Genomic DNA, 25,007 nt, shown 5'->3' with positions numbered 1-25,007 from the left:
TTTAAAACAATAAGTTTGTCGCGTTATTTATTCCTAATGTACGTAACAGAGACACTTAGAAAGAAAAGTAAATTACTCATGTGTATTAAAAATGTTCAAATGTGTGTGAAATCTCATGGGACTTAAATGCTAAGGTCATCAGTCCCTAAGCTTACACACTACTTAACCTAAATTATCCTAAGGACAAACACACACACCCATGCCCGAAGGAGGACTCGAACCTCCGCCGGGACCAGCCGCACAGTCCATGACTGTAGCGCCTGAGACCGCTCGGCTAATCACGCGCGGCGTGTATATTAAGCATGAACATGCTGGAACTGCCTCCCTTCGTTGTTCAAGCATGTCTGACACCTGGATAGGAAATGTTTAATTACATTCTGTCAGTTTCCTTTGAGAAATAGCGGCTATTGATTGACGAATGTTAGTTTCAAGTTAATCTAAAGCGTCTGAATTTGATTTGTACTGTTTCTCTTTTAATGCCCCCTAGAGATAAAAATTGCAGTTGTTTAAATTGGGAAAATGAGGAGGCCATATGCTGCTAGTGATAACTCTATCTTGAAACATGTCAAATTTTCAGTGATGAGAAGTTGGCAGTTTGTAGCGTCGCAGAGTCCTGCTAAAAAGTCGTGAAATGACGTTCTGTTTCAGTTACTTGTCCCAAAATAGGCCGCAAAATATTTTGTAGGTATCTTCCACTGTTGTTATTCGTCCCTGGAAAAAAGTAGGGCCTATTCTCTCACCGCTAGTAGTGCATCACCCACCAAATTTTTTATTATGCATGAATGCTTCATGTATTATGTTAGACTTTTTAAAATGACAATTAGGTTTATTTTGTGAAGTATTGTACTTAGATGGAACTATGATTCATCGGGAAAGAAAGTTAGGTTACGGTCAAATTCTCCGTCATGACTCTATTCAAAATCCGTTCGCGAAACCGTAACCTTTTTGCAGGGTAACCCAGTTTAAGTTATGGAACTGTAGTTATTTTATAGGGCTGTAGCTTCAATATGTTTGCAGTCCTTTGAAGAGCCATAGGAAATTCCCACTTGCTGAGAAATACGTCGAACTGATGTTCTAAGTGACCTTTCAAGAGCATGCCCAATCTCATCTAGACTTTCTTCTATGGGTACTGCACTTGATTGTCTACGTTATCTGTCAACAACGCTTCCCGTTTCACGAAATGTATTTATCAATCGATGATTCACACTCCGATAAAAATCTTGAACATCAGGAAATTCCTCTTGCAATAATTTCCTTACTGCACGCGCTGATTCCGTACGCATGTATGAATCATACATGAATACTCTTTGGCCAACAGAATACTTGTATTTCACTTGAAACACTTACCTTCATTACACTGAATTGTGTTGTGCAATAAATACGCGCTACCCACGCAAGATTTCTACATAAATGAAGGCCTCGCAGAGGAGGGGAAATCTATCCCAGCCAGCGCCACCGCCCGCTGGCTGCCGACTGGGTAACCAGGCGGTTGCGTTGAGAATTGATCACGTTATGCAACGTAAGAAATAAATGAAAATCTCAATATTCTCAAGTGAAATGGTGGGTATTGTAGGTTCCTCTCAGCAGTAGAACGAGCAGGTAATTGAATTATCCCTCTTCCAGCAAGAAACAATTAAGACAAACGACTGACATATGTCTGGTGCAAAATAAACTGCTCCAGGTCCTTAGCAAGGAAACGATTAGATGTGTCGTAATATAGAAAGACACCAAGATTAGAAAATTTGTACGTTACAGGCCAACGGGAACAACAAGAAAAGGGTTTTGAAGGAACGCAAAAGTAGGGACGGAGTCAATAGTGTGAGTCGATACACCTGAGAGGTCTCGCAGAATATTAGATGCTTTAAAAGAGGAAAATGAAACACAAAGCTAATCGAAAAACAAATTCCTTTGTCAGAACCGTTCTTGGTCACAACTGCACAAGCTTCGACCTGTCACGATGAGATTACTTTGATGACTATGAAACAGGGCATGAAGTGTATCTCTTTTACTAAAAAAAAAAACTAACTACTGCTTTGCAAACTTCACCCAACATAACACCAGCCATCGACGGAAAGCTTTATAGCAAGATACGAAATTCCCCATCCAGGCTCTATCTATACTTCGAAAGTTGCACAGTGAATGGAAATACTGAAATCTTCAATTACATACGCACAAAAGCTAAGCTCTGACGAAAGTAATCGCTCTAAAATAGGTAACAGAGAGCGCTTCATTTGCATTACAAGTACATACAACAAATCTGGGAGCTCGGTTAATTGGTGGATACAAATGAAGCTAGATAATGCGGCCAACGAGAGGTATTTCGTCAAATAATAATAGAGTTTTGACAGAATATTCAGCTTTACTTGACGGAGAAAATGATTCCTCGGGAATCGGTGACGATTGTAGTGTCGAGCTACCATTGTTAGTTTATCTAAATGCATTGTCACTACTAGCGAATAATAAAATAATTAACATGATTTCTCGTTGAAAAGCGGTAGTTATTGTCAACCGTCTGAGGCTTCAGGCTCAAGTGAACTCCTACAGATATGGCACCAAAAGTACAAGTTCGGGTCATCTGATGGCTGACTATACAGATCGTGGAAGTGTAGTTTGTCCTCTCGAAGTTTAGCTGAACACTGAATGCGACAGCTCTTGTCGGTTCAATTTTAAAATCCTTTGTCCACTGAGAAAAACGGTCGACTGACAGAAGTGACACTAAGTGACAAAAGTAACTAGGTCCTTGTTATAAATTTTAAAAAGACCATTCTGGAATGTTAGCCTGTCAGCTTGTGGCACATTATTGCCTCCAGTTGCCTCTTGGAGGCGTGTCCCAAAGTGAGAAGTCAGATGTTGTTATTGTCTTCAGTCCAGAGACTGGTTTGATGCAGCTCTCCATGCTACTCTATCCTGTGCAAGCTTCTTCATCTCCCAGTACCTACTGCAACCTACATCCTTCTGAACCTGTTTAGTGTATTCATCTCTTGGTCTCCCTCTACGATTTTTACCCTTCACCCTGCCCTCCAATACTAAATTGGTGATCCCTTGATGCCTCAGAATAAGCCCTACCAACCGATCCCTTCTTCTAGTCAAGTTGTGCCACAAATTTCTCTTCTCTCCAATTCTATTCAATACCTCTTCATTAGTTATGTGATCTACCCACCTAATCTTCAGCATTCTTCTGTAACACCACATTCGAAAACTTCTATTCTCTTCTTGTCTAAACTATTTATCGTTCACGTTTCACTTCCATACATGGCTACACTCCATACAAATACTTCCATAAACGACTTCCTGACACTTAAATCTATACTCGATGTTAATAAATTTCTCCTCTTCAGAAACGCTTTCCTTGCCATTGCCAGTTTACATTTTATATCCTCTCTACATCGACCAGCATCAGTTATTTTTCTCCCCAAATAGGGATACTCATTTACTACTTGAAGCATCTCATTTCCTAATCTAATTCCATCAGCATCATCCAATTTAGTTCGACTACATTCCATTATCCTCGTTTTGCTTTTGTTGATGTTCATCTTACATCCTCCTTTGAAGACACTGTCCATTCCGTTCAGCTGTTCTTCCAGGTCCTTTGCTGCCTCTGATAGAATTACGATGTCATCGGCGAACCTCAAAGTTTTATTTCTTCTCCATGGGTTTTAATTCCTACTCCGAATTTTTCTTTTGTTTCCTTTACTGCTTGCTCAATATACAGATTGAACAACATCGGGGAGAGGCTACAACCCTGTCTCACTCCCTTCCCAACCACTGCTTCCCTTTCATGGCCCTCGACTCGTACAACTGCCACCTGGTTTCTGCACAAATTGTAAATAGCCTTTCGCTCCCTGTATGTTCAGAATTTGAAAGAGAAGTCAGATTATCCTCTCAAAAAGACTTAGTTTCAAAGCAAATAGCCACTTTATCATTTGTATCTTACTGTGTATCCTCTGTGTATCGATTCGCAAAAAAAAGGGAAAAATTGGTCCTACACCTTTGAAAGATCATTATAGACTATCCGGATACCTATATTCAATATTAACAAGAGGTATGTCCACCCCTCGCCTCTACGACAGCTTGAACTTCACTGTGTGAACGTCTATGGAGAAATGACGGACGAAACCAGCGACGGCAAGGAAACTAGATGCTGGCATCTGGAGCGAAGTCGACTCACAGAAGCATCCCGTATGTGTCTGGTTTGGTTCAGGTAGAGATTTTGGGCAGGTCAGTTCATTTCAAGAATGTTATTGTCCACAAACCATTGCCTCAGAGACGCTACCTTATGGCAGAGTGCACCGTAATGTTGATATAAACAATCAGCGTCGCCAAAGTGTTACTGTACTGCACACAAGACACAAATCTGTAAAAAGTGTTCCAGTCCTTCCGCATTTACAGTTTTCTTAAACGCAATAAAGTATCCACACTCTAAGTACGAAAAACACTCCCCATAACGTAACACCTTCGTACTTCACTGTCGGCGCTACAAAAGATTCCACGTAAAGTTCTCGAGGCATTCACGAAACCCAAAGCATTCCTTCGGATTTCCACACGGTATAGCGTGCTTCAACACTCCAGATCACTGTTTTCCAGTCGTACACTGTCCAATGTCGTCACTCTTTACGCGACCCCAAGCATCGCAGAAATGCGACTGCAGAAATGTGTGAGTTTGGAGCGAGCTCTCCGACCATTATACCCCATTCATTTTTACTGCGTAGGCACAGTAATTATGCTAGTTGGCGGAGCTTTGGAACTCACGAGCGATTTCTTCCGCTAATTTGACGCGATTTTTTGCAATCATCCTGTCCTCAATGCTCGACGATCCCTCCCCGTCAGTTCCTGGAGCCTGCCTGGTCTTGATTTAGTCGTGGTTGTTTCTTCGCGTTTCCTCTTCTACATGTACATCTACATATACACTCAGCAAGCCACCCAACGGTGTGTGGCGGAGGGCACTTTACGTACCACTGTAGTTACCTCCCTTTCCTGTTCCAGTCGCGTATGTTTCGCGGGAAGAACGACTGCCGGAAAGCCTCCGTGCGCGCTCAAATCTTTCTAATTTTACACTCGTGATCTCCTCGCGAGGTATAAGTAGGCGGAAGCAATATATTCGATACCCCATCCAGAAACACACCCTCTCGAAACCTGGACAGCAAGCAACACCGCGATGAAGAGCTCCTCTCTTGCAGAGTCTGCCACTTGAGTTTGCTAAACATCTCCGTAACGCTATCACACTTACCAAATAATCCTGTGGCGAAACGCACCGCTCTTCTTTGGATCTGTTCTATCTCCTGCCAACCCGACCTGGTACGGATCCCACACTGATGAGCAATACTCAAGTATAGGTCGAATGAGTGTTTTGTAATCCACCTCTTTGTTGATGGACTACGTTTTCTAAGGACTCTCCCAATGAATCTCAACCTAGCACGCCGCGCAGGCCGGCCGGGGTGGCCACGCGGCTCAATGCGCTACAGTCACTAACCGCAGGCCGGCCGGGGTGGCCGCGCGGTTCTAGGCGCTACAGTCTGGAACCGCGGGACCGCTACGGTCGCAGGTTCGAATCCTGCCTCAGGCATGGATGTGTTTGATGTCCTTAGATTGGTTAGGCTTAAGTAGTTCTAAGTTATAGGGGACTGATGACCTTAGTAGTTAAGTCCCATGAGATTTCACACACATTTTTTTTTCAATCTGGCACCCGCTTTACCAACAATTAATTTTATATGATAATTCCACGTCAAATCGTTCCGTACGCATATTCCCAGATATTTTACAGAAGTAACAGCTACCAGTGTTTGTTCTGCTATCATATAATCATACAATAAAGGATCCTTCTTTCTATATTACGCTATACATTACATTTGTCTATGTTAAAGGTCAGTGGCCATTCCCTGCACCAAGTGCCTAGCCGCTGCAGATCTTCCTGCATTTCGCTGCAGTTTTCTAATGCTGCAACTTTTCTGTATACTACAGCATCATCCGCGAAAAGCCGCATGGAACTTCCGACACTATCTACTAGGTCATTTATATATATTGTGAAAAGCAATGGTCGCATAACACTCCCCTGTGGCACGCCAGAGGTTACTTTAACGTCTGTAGACCTCTCTCCATTGATAACAACATGCTGTGTTCTGTTTGATAAAAACTCTTCAATCCAGCCACACAGCTGGTCTGATATTCCGTAAGCTCTTACTTTGTTTATCAGGCGACAGTGCGGAACTGTATCGAACGCCTTCCTTAAGTCAAGAAAAATAGCATCTACCTGGGAGCCTGTATCTAATATTTTCTGGGTCTCATGAACAAATAAAGGAGTTGGGTCTCACACGATCGCTGTTTCCGGAATCCATGTTGATTCCTACAAAGTATATTCTGAGTTTCCAGAAATGACATGATACGCGAGCGATAAACATGTTCTAAATTTCTACAACAAATAGATGTCAGAGATATAGGCCTATAGTTTTGCGCATCTGCTCGACGACCCTTCTTGAAAACCGGAACTACCTGCGCTCTTTCCCAATCATTTGGAACCTTCCTTTCCTCTAGAGACTTGCGGCACACGGCTGTTAGAAGGGGGGCAAGTTCTTTCGCATACTCTGTGTAGAATCGAATTGGTATCCCATCAAGTCCAGTGAACATTCCTCTGTTGAGTGATTTCAGTTGCTTTTCTGTTCCTTTGACACTTATTTCGATGTCAGTCATTTTTTCGTTCTTGCGAGGATTTAGAGAAGGAATCTCTGTGAAACAGCATTGGAAAAAGGTGTTTAGTACTTCAGCTTTACGCGTGTCATCCTGTTTCAATGCCATTATCATTCCAGAATGTCTGGATATGCTGTTTCGATCCACTTACTGATTTAACGTGAGACCAGAACTTCCTAGGATTTTCTGTCAAGTCGGTACATAGAATTTTACTTTCGAATTCACTGAACACTTCACGCATTGCCCTCCTTATCCTAACTTTGATATCATTTAGCTTCTGTTTGTCTGAGAGGTTTTGGCTGTGTTTAAATTTGCAATGAAGCTCTCTTTGCTTTCGCATGTGAGTTGAAGTGTCCCTGCCGGATTTTTTTCTCAGGTGACATCCAATCCCTAGCCCACGTTCGAAATCATGTTTCTCTACTGACAACACAGAATTCCCCTCCTCTTTCTCCACGGGCGGGTGCACGTCTAGTGACAGCTAATGGCCAATTCCCCAATACATAGGGATGCCGGAATACTCTCTGTCAGGTACTGTACTATTCCGATGTTTTGATTATTCTCGAAAAACGCACAAAACTAATATTTAACTTTTGCACAGCCATAAATTACTACAGAGTTTTCATTAATATCTAGCTTCAGTCTTACTTCCGCGTGATAAGCGAATATTTAATTGATATTGCCACTCCTTAAGGGTGTATAACAACATAAGCTGTCCATTTTCCTGGGAAGGCCATCTGAATACAGCACAGGATGCGCGTAGCCCGCTAGACAGCGGCGAATGTGTGTTTGACATGTCTGGGACTGGAATTCTCGGAAGCCAAACAATTATCCTCATGTCCCTCGAGTGTGTATTCTGCCACTCGAACACAATTCGGCTTCGACGGGCTGGTTACTGTCCTGCTGCGAATTACAGGCGCCCAAAGGGCTGCGCTCCATGAACGGACTGCTGCCATCACACAGCGGAAGGTTTCACGACCGCTTCTCTTAGTTGATGCTGAATATTCCGGGTTGTATGGTCGGTGGGGTGTGAAATTTTTTCGTTCCTGGCGCTTCGCACTTGGTTTCGTACCTCTGAAGACGTCCAACGCAAAATGGTTCAAATGGCTCAGAGCACTATGGGACTTAACATCTAAGGTTGTTAGTCCCCTAGACTTAGAACTACTTAAAGCTAACTAACGTAAGGACATCACATACATCCATGCCAGAGGCAGGATTCGAATCTGCGACGGTAGCAGCAACGTGGTTCCTAGAACAGCTCGGCCACAGCTGCCGGCTGTCCAACGCAGCTCTGAAGGACGTGACAGGAACAAAAACGTTTCAGCGATCACCAACGAACCCGGAAGACGCATCAGAAACTCCAACTGGACATCATGTTATTCCTGTTGGCCTCTGTCACCCACTTGCGGGGGAGGCTGCAAACGTACCAGGCGTAATTATGAGTCATAAGACAACGCCTCTCATCCGTTTCATTTGTTCCTTACTACATCGTAACCGTTGAATTTCGATATACACCTCCTAACTACAGGGTCAGATAACAACAATATTTTTATCTCATATACCGGCTAGTCCAACACAGGGAACAAGCTGTAGTCTAATGACACAATTTGTATGTCATTAATATATTATTATTTATGTTATTAATACTAGCTAAGATAACAAACGCATTAAATCACCAATGAAACTTTACATAGCGTATATAGCACGAAGAACTAAATGTGGAAAAAAATAAAACAAAAATTCCACACGAATATGTGCCTAAGGTCCTTCAGTGTAGTGGAAGTGTATTTCTTAATCTATTACAACATGTGAAGAAACGCAGGGATAGTCAGGGCAGCAATAAATAACTGTAAGTAGCATGTATTTATGTTAAAATTACGGTGAGAACTATTTCAAATCTGCAAGTCAAGTAAAACACTATAGTATTTCAGTAAAAACCTCTGAAGATGTCTTTAATGTCAAAGTGAATCGTGTATGGAAATCCTATACTACGACTATATCAAGAAAAAAGTGTTTCATTTATTTAATATTACACTTGAATTAAAACTGAAATGGAGATACTTGTATGACAAAGGCACGATATGATTTTCTCTACAGCTGCCGCTTTTTCTCCCAGCGACAAGGAAATATGAATGACTTACAATGCATTTCTCAAGCAGATGAGACGAGCGGAAAATGCTCCTATCGGGGTAAAAAAAAAAATAATGCTCCTGTTCAAAAGACTCTGAAATGCGGGCCACCAGCTTCTTCTTCTATTTTCGCCAGCACCTTCGAAAATTTTTTCAAAATTTTTGGCATGCGAACACATTCGCGCTCTTTTCAATCACTCACTCCCATAAGCCCCATAACTGTAATTCGCTCACACCCACTACTCCATCGCTGTAAGTCGCTCATACCCACTTGCCCATTCTCTCATTAATGCAGCCTAACTCATTATATTTTTGTGTCTGTGTAACTGTCATTGGCCTGAATGAGATATTCACTCTGCAGCGGAGTGTGCGCTGATATGAAACTTCCTGGCAGATTAAAACTGTGTACCGGACCGAGACTCGAACTCGGGACATTTGCTTTTCGCGGGCAAGTGCTCTACCAACTGAGCTGCCCAAGCAAGACTCACACCCGGTCCTCACAGCTTTACTTCTGCCGGTACCTCGTCTCCTACCTTCCAAACTTTACAGAAGCTCTCCTGCGAACCTTGCAGAACTAGCACTCCTGGAAACAAACCCCAGGCGGTGGTTAAGCCATGTCTCCGCAATATCCTTTCTTTCAGGAGTGCTAGTTCTGCAAGGTTCGCAGGAGAGCTTCTGTAAAGTTTGGAAGGTAGGAGACGAGCTACTAGCAGAAGTAGAGCTATGAGGACCGGGTCTCAGTCGTGCTTGGGTAGCTCAGTTGGTAGAGCACTTGCCCGCGAAAGGCAGAGGTCCCGAGTTCGAGTCTCGGTCCGGCACACAGTATTAATCGTCCATGAAGTGTCATTGGCCTGTCTTGCAGCAACACTCTGCTTCGTTTTGTCCTACTACTAGTGTCTCCCCTCAGTGTCACTGTCTCCCTCGTGTTCTCTCATACTGCTACTATCTCATTCATTCCTCCTCATTGCTGCTGTCTCTTCTCACCGTCACTATCTCCCTCTTCTTCACTGTCACTGTCCTAGTCTCTCTGTCTCCCTCATTATCACTGACTCTCACACACTTCCACTTTATCGCTCTCTTTATTTTTCTCCCACTGGCACAGCTTCGTTCACTCTTTTCCTAGCACTGCTCTGTCATTGTCAGCTATGTTCCACTGCCACTGATCTTCACACGCTCTATCGCGCTATCCATACCTCAACCACTATCTTCCAGTGTTTATTATTTTTCCATCTCTTTCCCACTACCACTCTCTCCTTCTCTGTCAGCATAAATAGCGCGAATATGTTCACGTGCCAACTTTTTGGGAAATTTTTAGAGGGGCAGGAGAAGGCAGACTGCGGCAGCCAATACTCCACTATTCCGTCTGAGTCTTTCAAGTAGGACCATACTAGCCTTTTTTGTGCTCCGACAGCAGCATTTTCCCGCTAGTTCCTGCACTCCTCCGCTACAGCATGGCGTCTCACTCGTACGAAAAGAGGTCTCAGTGTCAGTGAAATTCTCATAGTTTATTTATGCGAAACTGAAATAACGCTTAACTAGTTTTACAAATCAGACCGTACCTTATGACCACAAAAATTTTTCATAAGCTTCAGTGCAACAACATAGCGTTCCCAGAACGTTTTTCATAACAACGAAGACACTTTACACTATATTTCTCTGTGCTAGACCACTTTACAAAGGAGATGCTTTAAATCATATTTCTCCGTGCTACGTCAGTTTACAAACTACGTTTTCGCCTCACGCCGGATTTTACGTGCGTATTTTAAGTGCAGAAGAAGGGTAACTTTGAACCACTGTATCTCGTAAACGGATAAAGGTAATAAGCAAATTTAGAAGGCTGTTCGAGATCGGGATCGTAGGATTATGTCGTAAAAATTTCAGCTGTTTGTTGTACGTGGCCGTCTTGAAAACAGCGGTTCCGTTTTGGTTTCCAAAAACCATGTTTGTGGATGGGGGAAGATAGAATTCTAGATAAATGGCTAGAGAATATATCATTAAAATTTGTGCTGTTTGTGTTAGTTGTTTAGATATCCGCTGATGTTGGCGAAAAAAAGGTGAAAAATCTTTTTTCTGGGTTTTCCCATGAATTCCCAATGAAATAAATGGTGCATCCATAAGATCCTTATGGCGCACCGTATGCCACATCTAATACAGAGTCAACCGACTTGCACCACTTGCCTAAGCTGGAGCTGGAGGAGGCGTGCAGTATTCAAACTTTGTCCCTGTACTGTAGGACAATTGTAGTAAGACGATCATTATGGAGGGTGGACGAATGGTCACTAGACCAAGGGCTAACCAAAACACTTCACTTTACCTTCCTAACACCAAAAGAATCTGAAGCACGAGCTCCCGAAAAATCCCTTTTTTATTGGCAGCGCTTTCGAACATATTGATGGCGGATACTAGGACCCGAAGCATGAGCTCCTGAAAAAATCCTATTTTTATTCGCGGTGCATTGCAATACATTGGTGGAGCATACTGTCGCATGCATACCAATGTAAGTACTTACTTGTTTGAGAGAGTACTATTGTAATACGTTGCTAGATATCATGCAATGGGTGTAGTTGCGGTTGCTCAGATCTGCTATCTATCTGAAAAACACGTTTATACTTCAAACATATCTATACGCTGTTTAACTTTCTCAGTGTTTGAGTTTGGATTTAACTCAATGGCGACACTGTCCTCTGCTTTAATATGCTTGCTTTCTTTCTTTACAAGGAGTGGTACGTCTGTCTATTTTTGTCATACAGCGACTTCAAAACGGTTGTAACGTGTCAGAGAACGATGGTGATCTCATTACGCCACAGAAGCAATACTGCACGCTACGTTAAGGTGTGGACGCTGTTAGGGCCAGCTCAACTTTTCAGCTTTCATTACCAGTTTTATTCAGATTATCGACTATCAGTGATGAAATTTGCTGCTTGCTGTTTTAAATTACACAAGTAAACTACGTTAATAACAATAATGGCGCTCTTGGTTACAATGTGTGCTGACTTTGGATTGAAAGCAGTGTCTAACGGTGATCCTTTATACAACTATTAGTAGGTCCACACGAGATGAGTATAAAATGTCGTACATAGACACATCCGCTTCTATCTATAGTCATACAGATACTGTGGGTTTCAAATTACTTCCCATTACAGTTAGCTGACTGAAGGCTGGTAAACAGTTACTAAGTGCAAAATCACCGTAAAATGACATTAAAAAGAAACTCAAGCTTTTCGAAATAATTCCCCTCATATATCTATGTGAAGATCATGCGTGAGCTATAGCCAGAATGCGTTAACATAAGAGACATATTCAGAAAGTAAGTTGCTATTGGGCGCGAAATGGAAATCACTGTGAAATTCCGATGGAACTCTGAACAGACGTGTCGAGCACTGTCTTTAGTGTGCCTGTCGATTGCTTCACGTCGCTCTTTTCAGTTCGGAGCGAAAAGTGATCACGTAGAAATGCTTAAAACAACGTTGTCTCCAGGCAAGTATGTGGATATGGTGAGAGATTTCGCCTGAAGCTATGCAACCCACATAACGTGCATGTCATGCGTTTCTTTCTTCAAGACAATTTTCAGCTGCATTCTGCAAGGGCAATGAAGCCACTCCTGCAGCGTGTTGGATGGGAAGTGTTTGATCACCCACAATACAGCCCCATCTCTGCTCACATGAATCGCTGGCTACAAAGAAAACATTTTGTCACAAACAATGCAAGGCAAACCAGCGTAGAGAATTGCAGGGAAGCACAGGCAGCTGCTTCCTTTGATGAGGGTACTGGAAAGAAGAGAAATCAGAAGGCCATGTACTCAATGATGGATTACCTCACGGCTCTATTCTTGCTCCTCTACACAGCTGACCTGCCGAATTTGACATGCCAAAAATTTCAATATGCAGATGACCTGGCAAATTTCATATCAGAGTGAAGACCTTTCTGAATATGAAGAACACCTAATGAACAGCCTTACTAAACTTTAAGAGTATTTTGAGACATGGCGACTGAGACCAAATGTTTGTAAAACCGAGGTAAGCCTGTTCCACCTCTCTAATCGCCTTTCATCAGCAAATATCAGTCCACTGTTCGGCCCTACTGGCACAGTCAGGTACAGCGAAAGCCGAAAATACCTGGAAGTCATTCTGGACAGAACTTTAACATAGAAAAACACCTTTCCATCTTGGCCAAGAAGATACAAACACGAGTGAAACTTATGAGAAAGCTGGCAGGCAGTACATGGGGAGCAACCACATCAGTCCTCCGAGGAGCTTCCCTTGCACTGGTATACTCTGCAGCAGAATACTGTGCACCAGTTTGGCTCCGAAGCGCCCACGTAGTGAAAGTAGACGTCCAACTGAACTCATTTATGAGAGTAATTAGTGGTACAGTCCGGTCTACCCCTACTTGCTGCCTACCAGTTCTTTCAAACATCTGTCCTCCAGACCTCCGTCGAAAGGCTGCTCTTTACAACCTCTGTCAGCAAGTTTCTGAAAACAACTCGATCCCTCTTCATGACGATTTGCTATCACTGCCCAGGAAACGCCTCAAATCTAGAAGATTAGCATGTGAAATTGGAGTCCGGAAGCTATCCACAGGATTCGATCGGGACGCAGAGTGGAAACGTGACTGGCAAGCTACAAGAACCCAAAACCACGAACTTGTAGACAATCCAACAGTTCCAGTGCCAGGCTTCCACCAACCAAGGGAGGTGGACAACACGCACAAGTGGGGCTTTTCAAGTGACATTCTGTGTGACTGTGGTGACACCCAAACAATGAGCCACATTGTGGATGAATGTCCAATCAGACGCTTGAGAAGCTCCATCAAGCATCCCACGAGGCACTCCGCTGGATCGAGTCCATCAACATCCGAGTGTAGTTTGAGCCGTTTTAAAACTTGTGTACTGTATATAATTTCACATCTTCATTTTTATATATATTTCTTTGTTTTGCTAAATGTGTATTACTGTGATTGATACATACGATTATAATAATAACTGGAAAGTATGTAAAATGCCACGACAAATGTCTAAGCATTAGCGGCTATTATTTAGAGAGGTAGCTGGAAGATGTGGCTAACAGTAGCGAATATATAATTTTTGATTTTCACTGTGCTTTTTATTTTGCGACCGACCTGGCCTTACTTTCCTAACAGCTCTCGTACATAAAATACAACTGTGAAAATTGAAGTAAACTAATACGTCGTCGCAAAAGCAGCAAATTAGTTTTGTTCAATTTTCATCCCTAGTCAAACATCACTCGTTGTATTTAATCACACGTAAGTGTCGCCAGTGTGGCGGTACTGAGAAAATTAAAGCAAAAAAGTAAAAACAAAGAGGAGTAAATGTAACAATTTCTTTAACTAATTAGATGTGTCTTGCTGGAAACTTGATTCAAGTCTCTCTCTGCCTAAAGAGTCATTTACACACGGTGATGTCGTACTTTAAGGTAGAAAATGAGGATTTAATGTGTAGTTGACAATGATGTCATCATACCATAGGCTTAAACATAACAGGTATGGATGATAAAATGAGTTGTTTTCTTTTCAAAAGAAAGATCACATCATTTGCCTTAAATTATTTACGGAAATACAAGTGCGTCGCCTTACGTGTAACTTAATCTCCTTAATTTTGTTAGCGTTAACCTCTATGCCACCCCACTCTTATCTAAAATTATCCTTAACATAACATCATTAAGTACAGAGCCGCAACACTAACTACCATTTTCGCTTAAAATGATGGCAGTTTTTGAGGAATAATCATTCGTCGATTCTTTTCGTTACCGTGTTGTTAAATTACTTACGTTCATCAGCGCTCCACTTCTTCCGACATTATCAAAGAAATAAAGCGTCAATTAGCGACAAGAACAAAAGCAAACTGTGAGTATTACTGACACGTGAGGGGCAAGCACGAATTTTGGGTTGTAACATACCTGTACGTGACGACGGAAGCCACGGCTAGGATGATGACTGCTGAGCTTAGGATGATGCTGAGCACAGCGTAGTCCGGCAGGGCTGAAACAAAAACCGAACGGCTCACAAGCGTTTCAGCGCGAAGTCTGCTTTCGCATTACTGGGTAGAATAAAACATGCAGTACAACACTCTGAAAGTGTTCTTGGAATCCTGAAAAACACATATCCTACCCTGTAGTTAAACGTGGACTCTTTAATTATGTCCCCAGCTGCCTACTACATTCGAGTAACGACTTGTAACGAAATGTACATTTGTACTCCGAAGCCACTGTACAGTTTCTGGCATAGGTGACATACTATACCAGAATAATTTTCACCTCTTCCTATTCTATTCACTGATGGTATGTGGTAGGCAACAGCGTCGGCAGCACTCTGTGACTGAGTTTTCTTGAACTTTAGCGTCATAGACGTTTAGAAAGATGTACAGTGGCGAGTCAGACCTTTCCGGTAAGGTGAAAGTAAAGGTTTCGCGATCTGGCCATAGACTGAATCATCGGGCCAGACCGACCGCCGTGTCATCCCCTCTCAGTGGCGTCGCTGGATGCTGCATGGAAGGGCATGTGTTCAGCACAACGCACTACCGGCTGCTGTCTGGCTTCTTGACAATTGAGCGCTACTAATCGGTCGAGTAACTTCTCAGTTGGCCTAAGGGGGCTGGGGGCACCCTGGCTGAGTCCTTCCACTTAAGAAAAACTCCTGGCAGTACCAGGAATCGAACCTGAGTTCCCCGTATGGCAGATAGCGGTGCTGACTCCTGACCACTCGGATACGGAAGAAAGTAAAACATTATTACCGCCTGCTTATTGGTGTGTTGGTCCACCTTTGCAACGCAGTTTAGCAAGGATTTTGCGTGGCATAGATTAGACAAATCCTTGGAAGGATTTAAGATGCAAGTGGCACAAAGTAAAGCTTTTCCTGTCAACTATGTGGCGGTGATTTGTGGTGCGAATCCCGTATATATTCCATAGGACTCGGGTCGGGCGCATTTGTCGGGCAAGAAAATAACGTGAGTTTACCGTCATGTTCCACTAAACACTGCAACACCATTATGGTCTCGTGACACCGACAGTTATATTGCTGGAGACTGTCATCGCTCTCGGTGGGATGCAAGAGGTCCGTGATAATGTTCATATGGTCCACAGCTCTCATAATGCCTTCAATAACTAACACATGTCGATTGGCAGCCCAGGTAAATGTCGTCAGTAGTATAATGCTGTCCCTCACAGGCCAGCGTCCTTAGCGCGGAACGTGTTTCGAGTAGATGTTCGGCTAGATGACGGTGTATCCATGTACTAGCATCGATCCTAGTGTAACGAGAAACATGATTCATTCGAACAGGCGACACGTTTCCTTTGAGGCATGGTCCAATCTCGATGATCCTCAATCCACTGCCATCGTAACTGACGATGGCGTGTGGTCAACGTGAGGAAGACGTCTGCTACGAAACCCTATGTTCAACACTTTAGTCTGAACTGTGTGCTCTGAAGATGTTGTGCGTTATCCAGAATTGCACTCTGTCATTAGAAGTGCCACACATCACCACCTATCCTGCTTTACAGAGCGAGAAAGGAGTTTGAAAGAAACCCCCCCCCCTCACCCCCCACTCGTACTACACCTCCAGAAATGTCCCAGGTTAGCAGGTGAGTCCATAGATGGAGCTATAAGGGGCGTACAGTATAACTGTCCACCTCTTTCCCGCCCGAGTTTTGCGGTAGTTGCCAGTGCGCCCTTGAACTGAATTAGTGAGCAGACGCGTAGGAATTCTTCCTACCTGATATGAGGAGATGCTCTAGTAGTTTTATGTCCCCTTGCAGATCCGTAGCAGCGCTGTCTGATTCTGAAAGTGCGACACTACTGTCCATGTTACGTAATGAAGCGGGAAGAAGTTTCCTGTGCTAGTAATTTTTGCACGGGATGCTATTAAGGTGCGTTTATCTTAGAGACAGCGTAAAACGAACTTGTTCACTGTGATTATAAGCTAACTATTAACGGTACGAGAGACTGGGCTACCGCATGACTAGATCAAAAGGCAACCTATTGCCGACTGTCGATTACGTCGAGCAGTCTGCAACTTGCGCATACATTCGGTATAGTCGTATAAGATCGTACATGCTCGGTTAAGTCACAGTTATTCATTTAGTTATTATTATCAATGTTTCCGGGCATCGTAAAATTACTGAAAGATACTATTTGTGACCCCTAGACTCCTCTTAACACCTGAGTGGCAACTTCTGTTAGCAACATTTATTAATTACAATTACTTGATTCGCGCCATAAAAAATTGTACTTTCCCTGCTTACCTCACGAGAGATTTCTGCAATGGCACTTCATCCCACTGGCTCTCAAAGTGCCACATGGCTAACAGCCAGTGCTACCCAAGTACGTGGGAACATACCGCTCGCTCCTTACTCTGTACGTACTGGAGCACTGATACAATCTCTTCACATATGTGAAACAGCAAAGCTGGAAATAAAGTAGAATGCGCTCCAAGCTCCACGTTCTGTGATAAGGCTGGACGTCCATCTAGTTACTTGCCGCTGGTTTCACCATTCATCACCCATTTTCTACAGTAGGTCACGGCAGTAGTGCACGAAAAGCCGACCAGCTCCGCCTTTGACGAATCGATCGTTCGCAGGCACCGAGCCACAGCAACAGCCCCTCTGAAACTTCCTGGCACATTAGAACTGTGCGACGAACGGGGGCTCCGACCTGGGACCTTTGCCTGCTGCAGGCGAGTGCTACACCGACTGAGCTATACGAGTGTGACTCACGACCTGCCCTCACAGATTTACCTATGTCAATAACTCATTTACTTCCTTCCAAAGCACTAGCCAGATTGCCCGGTATCTTGGAGCTGTTTGAAACGTTCTTCATGATAACTGGCGCTATTCTCATCACTTACAATGTATATGAGCGCTATTGCCTACGGACTTGCCTTCACAGCCGGCTCGTCACACAGGCCACCATGGTGCTGCGATTCCTCTCGTCCATTCTCTTCACAGATGGGGCTATCTTTACCAAGGATACTATCGCCAACCTACCGAACACCCACATGTGGGCTATAGAGTTCTCGTGCTTTGATGCTAGCGAACCTTTAGCCCCAGTTCGGCCTCATTGTGTGTTCAGCGTTTACTGACGACCACCTCTTGGGGTGTCATCCTTCCACAACGCCCCACAAGGGAGGCATATCTGCCCTTCCTGCGGTAGAAACTGCTGGATGAGATGCCTTTGGTTGTACGAAGGGTCACGTGCCTACTACTTTACTGATGTAGCGTATCACTGCCTCTAGAATGTGAAGCCAAAACTCTAGCACGGGCGGAGGTTCCCACTTGCCTGCTGGGTTCTTATGGGTGCTTTCATCACTGCAACGTACACTGTCGAAAATCTTTTACCTCCAAATGGGTTTACATTCCTCGCAACACATTCTCGGGCCATATCCACATGAGTCTTTAATCTCTGTTCTTTCGCTGACGAGCCATTCCGCTGCCTGTTTTAGTTCTTGCTAACTCGCTGTTGGGGTGTTTATTGAGCGCTTGTTGCGTTTCTGAAGTTTCAGTTTTTCCTGTTTTTTTCAGTTTTTCCTGTAGTTTTAAAGTTTCTCTGTAGTTTTCAAGTTTTTCTTGTCATCAAGTTTTTTTCCTGTCATCAAGTTCTTTCCTGTCATCTAGTTTTTTCCTGTTATCAGGTTTTTCCTGTTATTTTCTTCCTGTTGTATTTTCCAGTTTTCTCCTGTTGCATTTTCCAGTTTTTTCCTGTTATATGTACCAGTTTGTATTTTCCAGATTTTTCCTCTTGTATTTTCCAGTTCGTATTTTCCAGTTTTTTCTTGTTGTATTTTTCAGTTGGTATTTTTCAGTTTTTCCCGTTGTGTCAAATTTTTACATTTTCCACGTGTATCCAGTATTTCACTGACCTCATCCTGCATTTTGTCCCCATTACCAAAATCACTCTGTGTATTTTCTGCACCATGGCACGTGTGCACAGCGCCAGTAGGAGGCATTCAGTCCAGCGATGGGCAGTAGTCTCAATATTGTGGGTCATCAGTATATGCCGGAGGAAGAAATATGTTTCCAAAATATTTCAGGAAAGTGGTGTTTGTGTAATTTTGTGAATCACATGATATGCATTCGAAGTTGCAGATATTTACAATCATCAGCAGCATAATGGAATGACGACAATGACAATACGTGCCGGACCGGGAATCCAACCTGTATTTCCCGCTTATCACGACAGGTCACGTTAGCATTTTCTTGTTTTTATCTAATCTTGTTTGTGGTTGTTCGTTGCATTTGTTCGTGCCAGACGTCCCAAGACGCCAATTCAAGTTCAGCGTTGATCCATTCACTCAGGTTTTTCATTACAGAGGGCAGCTAACGCTCTGTCTGAACACGCTTATCTACTGTGAAGACGGTTTACTGATTCATGGAAAGCTGCTTCCATTGAGATTGATTTGGCAGAGGTCATAAGTCCAATCGGATTACGGAGGGGAAGGGGACGGAAGTCGTCTGTTTTGTTTCAGAGGAACCATGCTGGAAACTGCCTGAAGCGATTTAGGGAAATCACGGAGAACCCAAATCAGGATAACCGGAGCGGGTTTGAACCGTCTTCCTCCCGAATGGTAGTGGCCGTGCGGTTCTAGGCGCTGCAGTCTGGAACCGCGAGACCGCTACGTTCGCAGGTTCGAGTCCTGCCTCCTGCATGGATGTGTGTGATGTCCTTAGGTTAGTTAGGTTTAAGTAGTTCTACGTTCTAGGGGACTAATGACCTCAGTAGTTGAGTCCCATAGTGCTCAGAGCCATTTGAACCATTTGAACCTCCCGAATGCGAGTGCAACGTGCTGCTGGAGGAAGTAATAAGGAGAGTGAAGGTCATGGAATTTTGTGAGTAACATGAAATATCTACATCTACATCTAAATCTACATGAATACTCTGCAAATAACATTTAAGTGCATGGCAGTGAGTTCATCTAACCACCTTCACAATTCTCTATTATTCCAATCTCGTATAGCACGTGGAAAGAACGAACACCTATATCTTTCCATACGAGAACTGATTTCTCTCATTTTATCTTGTTGATCATTCCTCCCTATGTAGGTTGGTGTCAACAAAATATTTTCGCAATTGGAGGAGAAAGTTAGTGATTGGAATTTCGTGAGAAGATTCCGTCGCAACGAAAACGCCTTTCTTTTAACGATTTCCAGCCCAAATCCTGTATTATTTCTGTGACACTCTCTCCCATATTTTGCGATAGTACAAAACGTGCTGCCTTTCTTTGAACTTTTTCGATATACTCCGTAAGTCTATCTGGCAAGGATCACACACCGCGCAGCAGTATTCTAAAAGAGGACGTACAAGCGTAGTGTAGGCAGTCTCCTTAGCAGGTCTGCTGCATTTTCTACGTGTCCTGGCAAAAAATGCAGTCTTTTGTTAGCCTTCCCCACAATATTTTCTGTGTGTTCCTTCCAATTTAAGATGTTCGTAATTGTAATACCTAGGTATTTAGTTGAATTTACGGCTTTTAGATTAGACTGATTTATCGTGTAACCCAAGTTTAATGAGTTCCTTTTAGCACTCATGTGGATGACCTCACACTTTTCGTTATTCAGGGTCAACTGCCAGTTTTCGCACCATTCAGATATTTTTTCTAAATCTTTTGTAGTTTGTTTTGTTCTTCTGATGACTTTATTAGTCGATAAAAGACAGCGTCATCTGCAAACAACCGAAGACGGCTGCTCAGATTGTCTCCCAAATCGTTTATATAGATAAGGAACAGCAAAGGGCCTATAACACTACCTCGGTGAATGCCAGTAATCACTTCTATTTTACACGATGACTTTCCGTCAGTTACAACGAACTGTGACCTCTCTGACAGGGAATCACAAATCCAGTCACATAACTGAGACGATATTCCATAAGCACGCAATTTCAATACGAGCCGCTTTTGTGGTTCAGTGTCAAAAGCCTTCCGAAAATCCAGAAATACGGAAAGGATCTGAAATATCTTGTCAATAGCACTCACCACTTCATGTAAATAGAGAGCTAGTTGTGTTTCACAGGAACGATGTTTTCTAAACCCACGTTGACTGTGTGTCAATAGACCGTTTCCTTCGAGGTAATTCATATTGTTCGAGCACAATATATGTTCCAAAATCATGTTACATATCGACGTTAACGATATAGGCCTGTAATTTAGTGGATTGCTGCTACTACCTTTCTTGAATATTGGTGTGACATGTGCAACTTTCCAGTCTTTGGGGACGCATCTTCCGTCGAGCGAACGATTGTACATGATTGTTAAGTATGGAGCTAATGCATCAGCATACTTCGAAAGGAACCTAATTGCTATACAGTCTGGACCAGAAGACTTACTTTTATTAAGTGATTTGAGTTGCTTCACAACTCCGAGGATGTTTACTTCTACGGTTCTCATGTTTGCAGCTGTTCGCGATTCTAATTCTGGAATATTTACTTCGTCTTCTTCTATGAAGGCATTTCGGAAGGCTGTGTTTAGGAAATATGCTTTGGCAGCACTGTCTTCGATAGTATTTCCACTGTTATCGCGCAGAGAAGACTTTGATTGATTCTTGCCGCTAACATACTTCACATACGACCAGAACCTCTTTGGATTTTCTACCAGATTTCGAGACAAAGTTTCGTTGTGGAAACTGTTATAGGCGTCTCGCATTGAAATCCGCGCTAAGTTTCGAGCTTCTGTAAAGAATCGCCAATATTGAAGATTTTGCGTCTGTTTAAATTTGGGATGTTTGTTTCGTTGTTAAAAAAAATGGCTCTGAGCACTATGGGATTTAACTTCTGAGGTCATTAGTCCCTTAGAAATTAGAACTACTTAAACATAACTAACCTAAGGACATGAAACACATCAATGCCCGAGGCAGGATTGGAACCTGCGACCGTAGCGGTCGCGCGGTTCCAGACTGCAGCGCCTAGAACCGCTCGGCCACACCGGCCGGCGCTTCGTTGTTTCTGCAACAGTACTCTAACCCGTTTTGTGTACCAAGGAAGATCAGCTCCGTCGTTTGTTAGTTTATTTGGTATAAACCTCTCAATTGCTGCCGTTACTATTTCTTTGAATTGAAGCCACATTTGGTCTACACTTATATTATTAATGTAGAATGAGTGGAGATTGTCTCTGAGGAAGGCGTCAAGTGAATTTTTATCTGCTTTTGTGACTACTTATATTTTTCGCTTATTTTTCGAGGATTTCGGGATTTCAATATTCAATCTCGCTACTACAACGCTGTGTTCACTAATGCCTATATCTGTTTTGATGCTGGTTATTAACTCAGGACTATTTGTTGCTAAGAGGTCAAGTGTGTTTTCACAACCGTTTGCTATTTGCGTGGGCTCAAGAACTAACTGCTCGAAATAATTTTCAGAGAATGCGTTCAGCACAATGTAGGATGATATTTTATGCGTATCTTCGGAATTTGTGTTTCCGCCAACATATCGAGGGTAAAATTAAAGTCACCACAAACTCTTATCTTATGAGTCAGGTATGTGTTTGAAATAAAACTCAAGTTTTCTTTGAACCTTTCTGAAACTGTATCATGCCTGCCGGTGTGGACGAGCGGTTCTAGGCGCTTCAGTCTGGAACCGCGTGACCGCTACGGTCGCAGGTTCGAATCATGCCTCGCGCATGGATGTGTGTGATGTCCTTAGGATAGTTAGGTTTAAGTAGTTCTAAGTTCTAGGGGACTGATGACCACAGATGTTAAGTCCCATAGTGCTCAGAGTCATTTGAACCATTTTGAAACTGTATCATCTGAATTTGGAGGTCGGTAAAAGGATCCAATTACTATTTTATTCCGATGGCCAACAATGACCTCTGCCACAATTTCGCGACAACTTAAACTACTACTGACAGCAACAAAATATATTAGAAGTTGCAAATATTGACATCCATCAGCTGCATAGTGGAATGAAGACAGTGGAAATTTCTGCCGGGCTGTGATTCGAACCAGGATGTCGCGTTACCACTACGCTATGCAAGCACGCTTCACGCGCAAACTAAAACTGCCATATGTTGTGAACCGTCGTATTTTGTGAACAAGGCTCTCCACGATACACAACGTCGCTCTTGTAACGCATCGAGCGGCAGTTCCTTGAACTTTTCTCTGATACACTTACGCTGGTAAGAGAGAGAGAGAGAAAAAAGAAACATTGATGAGGAGTACAGCTCTTCCTCGAGTCCATTCTGCCACTGACGTTAATTGGACGTGTTACGGGCTACAGACCCGCGAACAGTACTCAAGAATTTGTCGAACTGTTACTTTGTAATTCACCTCGTTGCTTAGGATTCTTCAAATAAATCGGAGCCTTACACACGAGTAAGTTCATGAATTCGTTCGCTCTTAGACGCATTGCGAAGCGGTGCTCCAGGCAGATTTCAGAAACATTGCTATAAAAGTGCTTTCAAGTGGTTAATTCTCGTTGTAAACAATCACAGCAACATTTTTAGAGACTGAATCAATTAGCTCGCTAGTATAATTAAAAAAATATGGTCATTTTATAAATTGTTTGCAGTAGCAGACCTGCAAAAAATTGCTGTTAGTGTAAAATTTTCAGTACATAACCATAGAAGAGGCTATTACCTGCATTAACACAGAGAAGTGCACTTTTTATTAATAACTACGATATTACTGAACTTAGCTGAATAAGACGTACAGTTATGAAAAAGACAGTGTAATTACTATGGAAGAAAGGTTAACTTCATTCACAGACTTTTGACCGAATGCTTACCGCCGTAAAGCAGTAAGAGCAATTCATTCATATACACTCATGGAAATGGAAAAAAGAACACATTGACACCGGTGTGTCAGACCCACCATACTTGCTCCGGACACTGCGAGAGGGCTGTACAAGCAATGATCACACGCACGGCACAGCGGACACACCAGGAACCGCGGTGTTGGCCGTCGAATGGCGCTAGCTGCGCAGCATTTGTGCACCGCCGCCGTCAGTGTCAGCCAGTTTGCCGTGGCATACGGAGCTCCATCGCAGTCTTTAACACTGGTAGCATGCCGCGGCAGCGTGGACGTGAACCGTATGTGCAGTTGACGGACTTTGAGCGAGGGCGTATAGTGGGCATGCGGGAGGCCGGGTGGACGTACCGCCGAATTGCTCAACACGTGGGCCGTGAGGTCTCCACAGTACATCGATGTTGTCGCCAGTGGTCGGCGGAAGGTGCACGTGCCCGTCGACCTGGGACCGGACCGCAGCGACGCACGGATGCACGCCAAGACCGTAGGATCCTACGCAGTGCCGTAGGGGACCGCACCGCCACTTCCCAGCAAATTAGGGACACTGTTGCTCCTGGGGTATCGGCGAGGACCATTCGCAACCGTCTCCATGAAGCTGGGCTACGGTCCCGCACACCTTTAGGCCGTCTTCCGCTCACGCCCCAACATCGTGCAGCCCGCCTCCAGTGGTGTCGCGACAGGCGTGAATGGAGGGACGAATGGAGACGTGTCGTCTTCAGCGATGAGAGTCGCTTCTGCCTTGGTGCCAAAGATGGTCGTATGCGTGTTTGGCGCCGTGCAGGTGAGCGCCACAATCAGGACTGCATACGACCGAGGCACACAGGGCCAACACCCGGCATCATGGTGTGGGGAGCGATCTCCTACACTGGCCGTACACCACTGGTGATCGTCGAGGGGACACTGAATAGTGCACGGTACATCCAAACCGTCATCGAACCCATCGTTCTACCATTCCTAGACCGGCAAGGCAACTTGCTGTTCCAACAGGACAATGCACGTCCGCATGTATCCCGTGCCACCCAACATGCTCTAGAAGGTGTAAGTCAACTACCCTGGCCAGCAAGATCTCCGGATCTGTCCCCCATTGAGCATGTTTGGGACTGGATGAAGCGTCGTCTCACGCGGTCTGCACGTCCAGCACGAACGCTGGTCCAACTGAGGCGCCAGGTGGAAATGGCATGGCAAGCCGTTCCACAGGACTACATCCAGCATCTCTACGATCGTCTCCATGGGAGAATAGTAGCTTGCATTGCTGCGAAAGGTGGATATACACTGTACTAGTGCCGACATTGTGCATGCTCTGTTGCCTGTGTCTATGTGCCTGTGGTTCTGTCAGTGTGATCATGTGATGTATCTGACCCCAGGAATGTGTCAATAAAGTTTCCCCTTCCTGGGACAATGAATTCACGGTGTTCTTATTTCAATTTCCAGGAGTGTATATTACATGAGATGGAAAATTTTTTAA

General features: G+C 43.7%; 1 protein-coding gene across 1 annotated transcript in view; it reads right to left on the bottom strand.

The window, feature by feature from the left end:
• LOC124613802 (atrial natriuretic peptide receptor 1-like) overlaps positions 1–25,007 on the bottom strand; it is a 459,276-nt gene that overhangs the window by 245,621 nt on the left and 188,648 nt on the right. The window contains exon 6 of the mRNA XM_047142525.1: positions 14,723–14,804. Within this exon, the coding sequence (XP_046998481.1) occupies positions 14,723–14,804 (82 nt within the window). The remainder of the gene's footprint in view (positions 1–14,722; positions 14,805–25,007) is intronic.

This window comes from Schistocerca americana, chromosome 4 (genome assembly GCF_021461395.2).
Source record: "Schistocerca americana isolate TAMUIC-IGC-003095 chromosome 4, iqSchAmer2.1, whole genome shotgun sequence".
Classification (NCBI taxonomy): Eukaryota; Metazoa; Arthropoda; class Insecta; order Orthoptera; family Acrididae; genus Schistocerca; species Schistocerca americana.
This window is presented reverse-complemented; position numbering and strand designations above follow the sequence as displayed.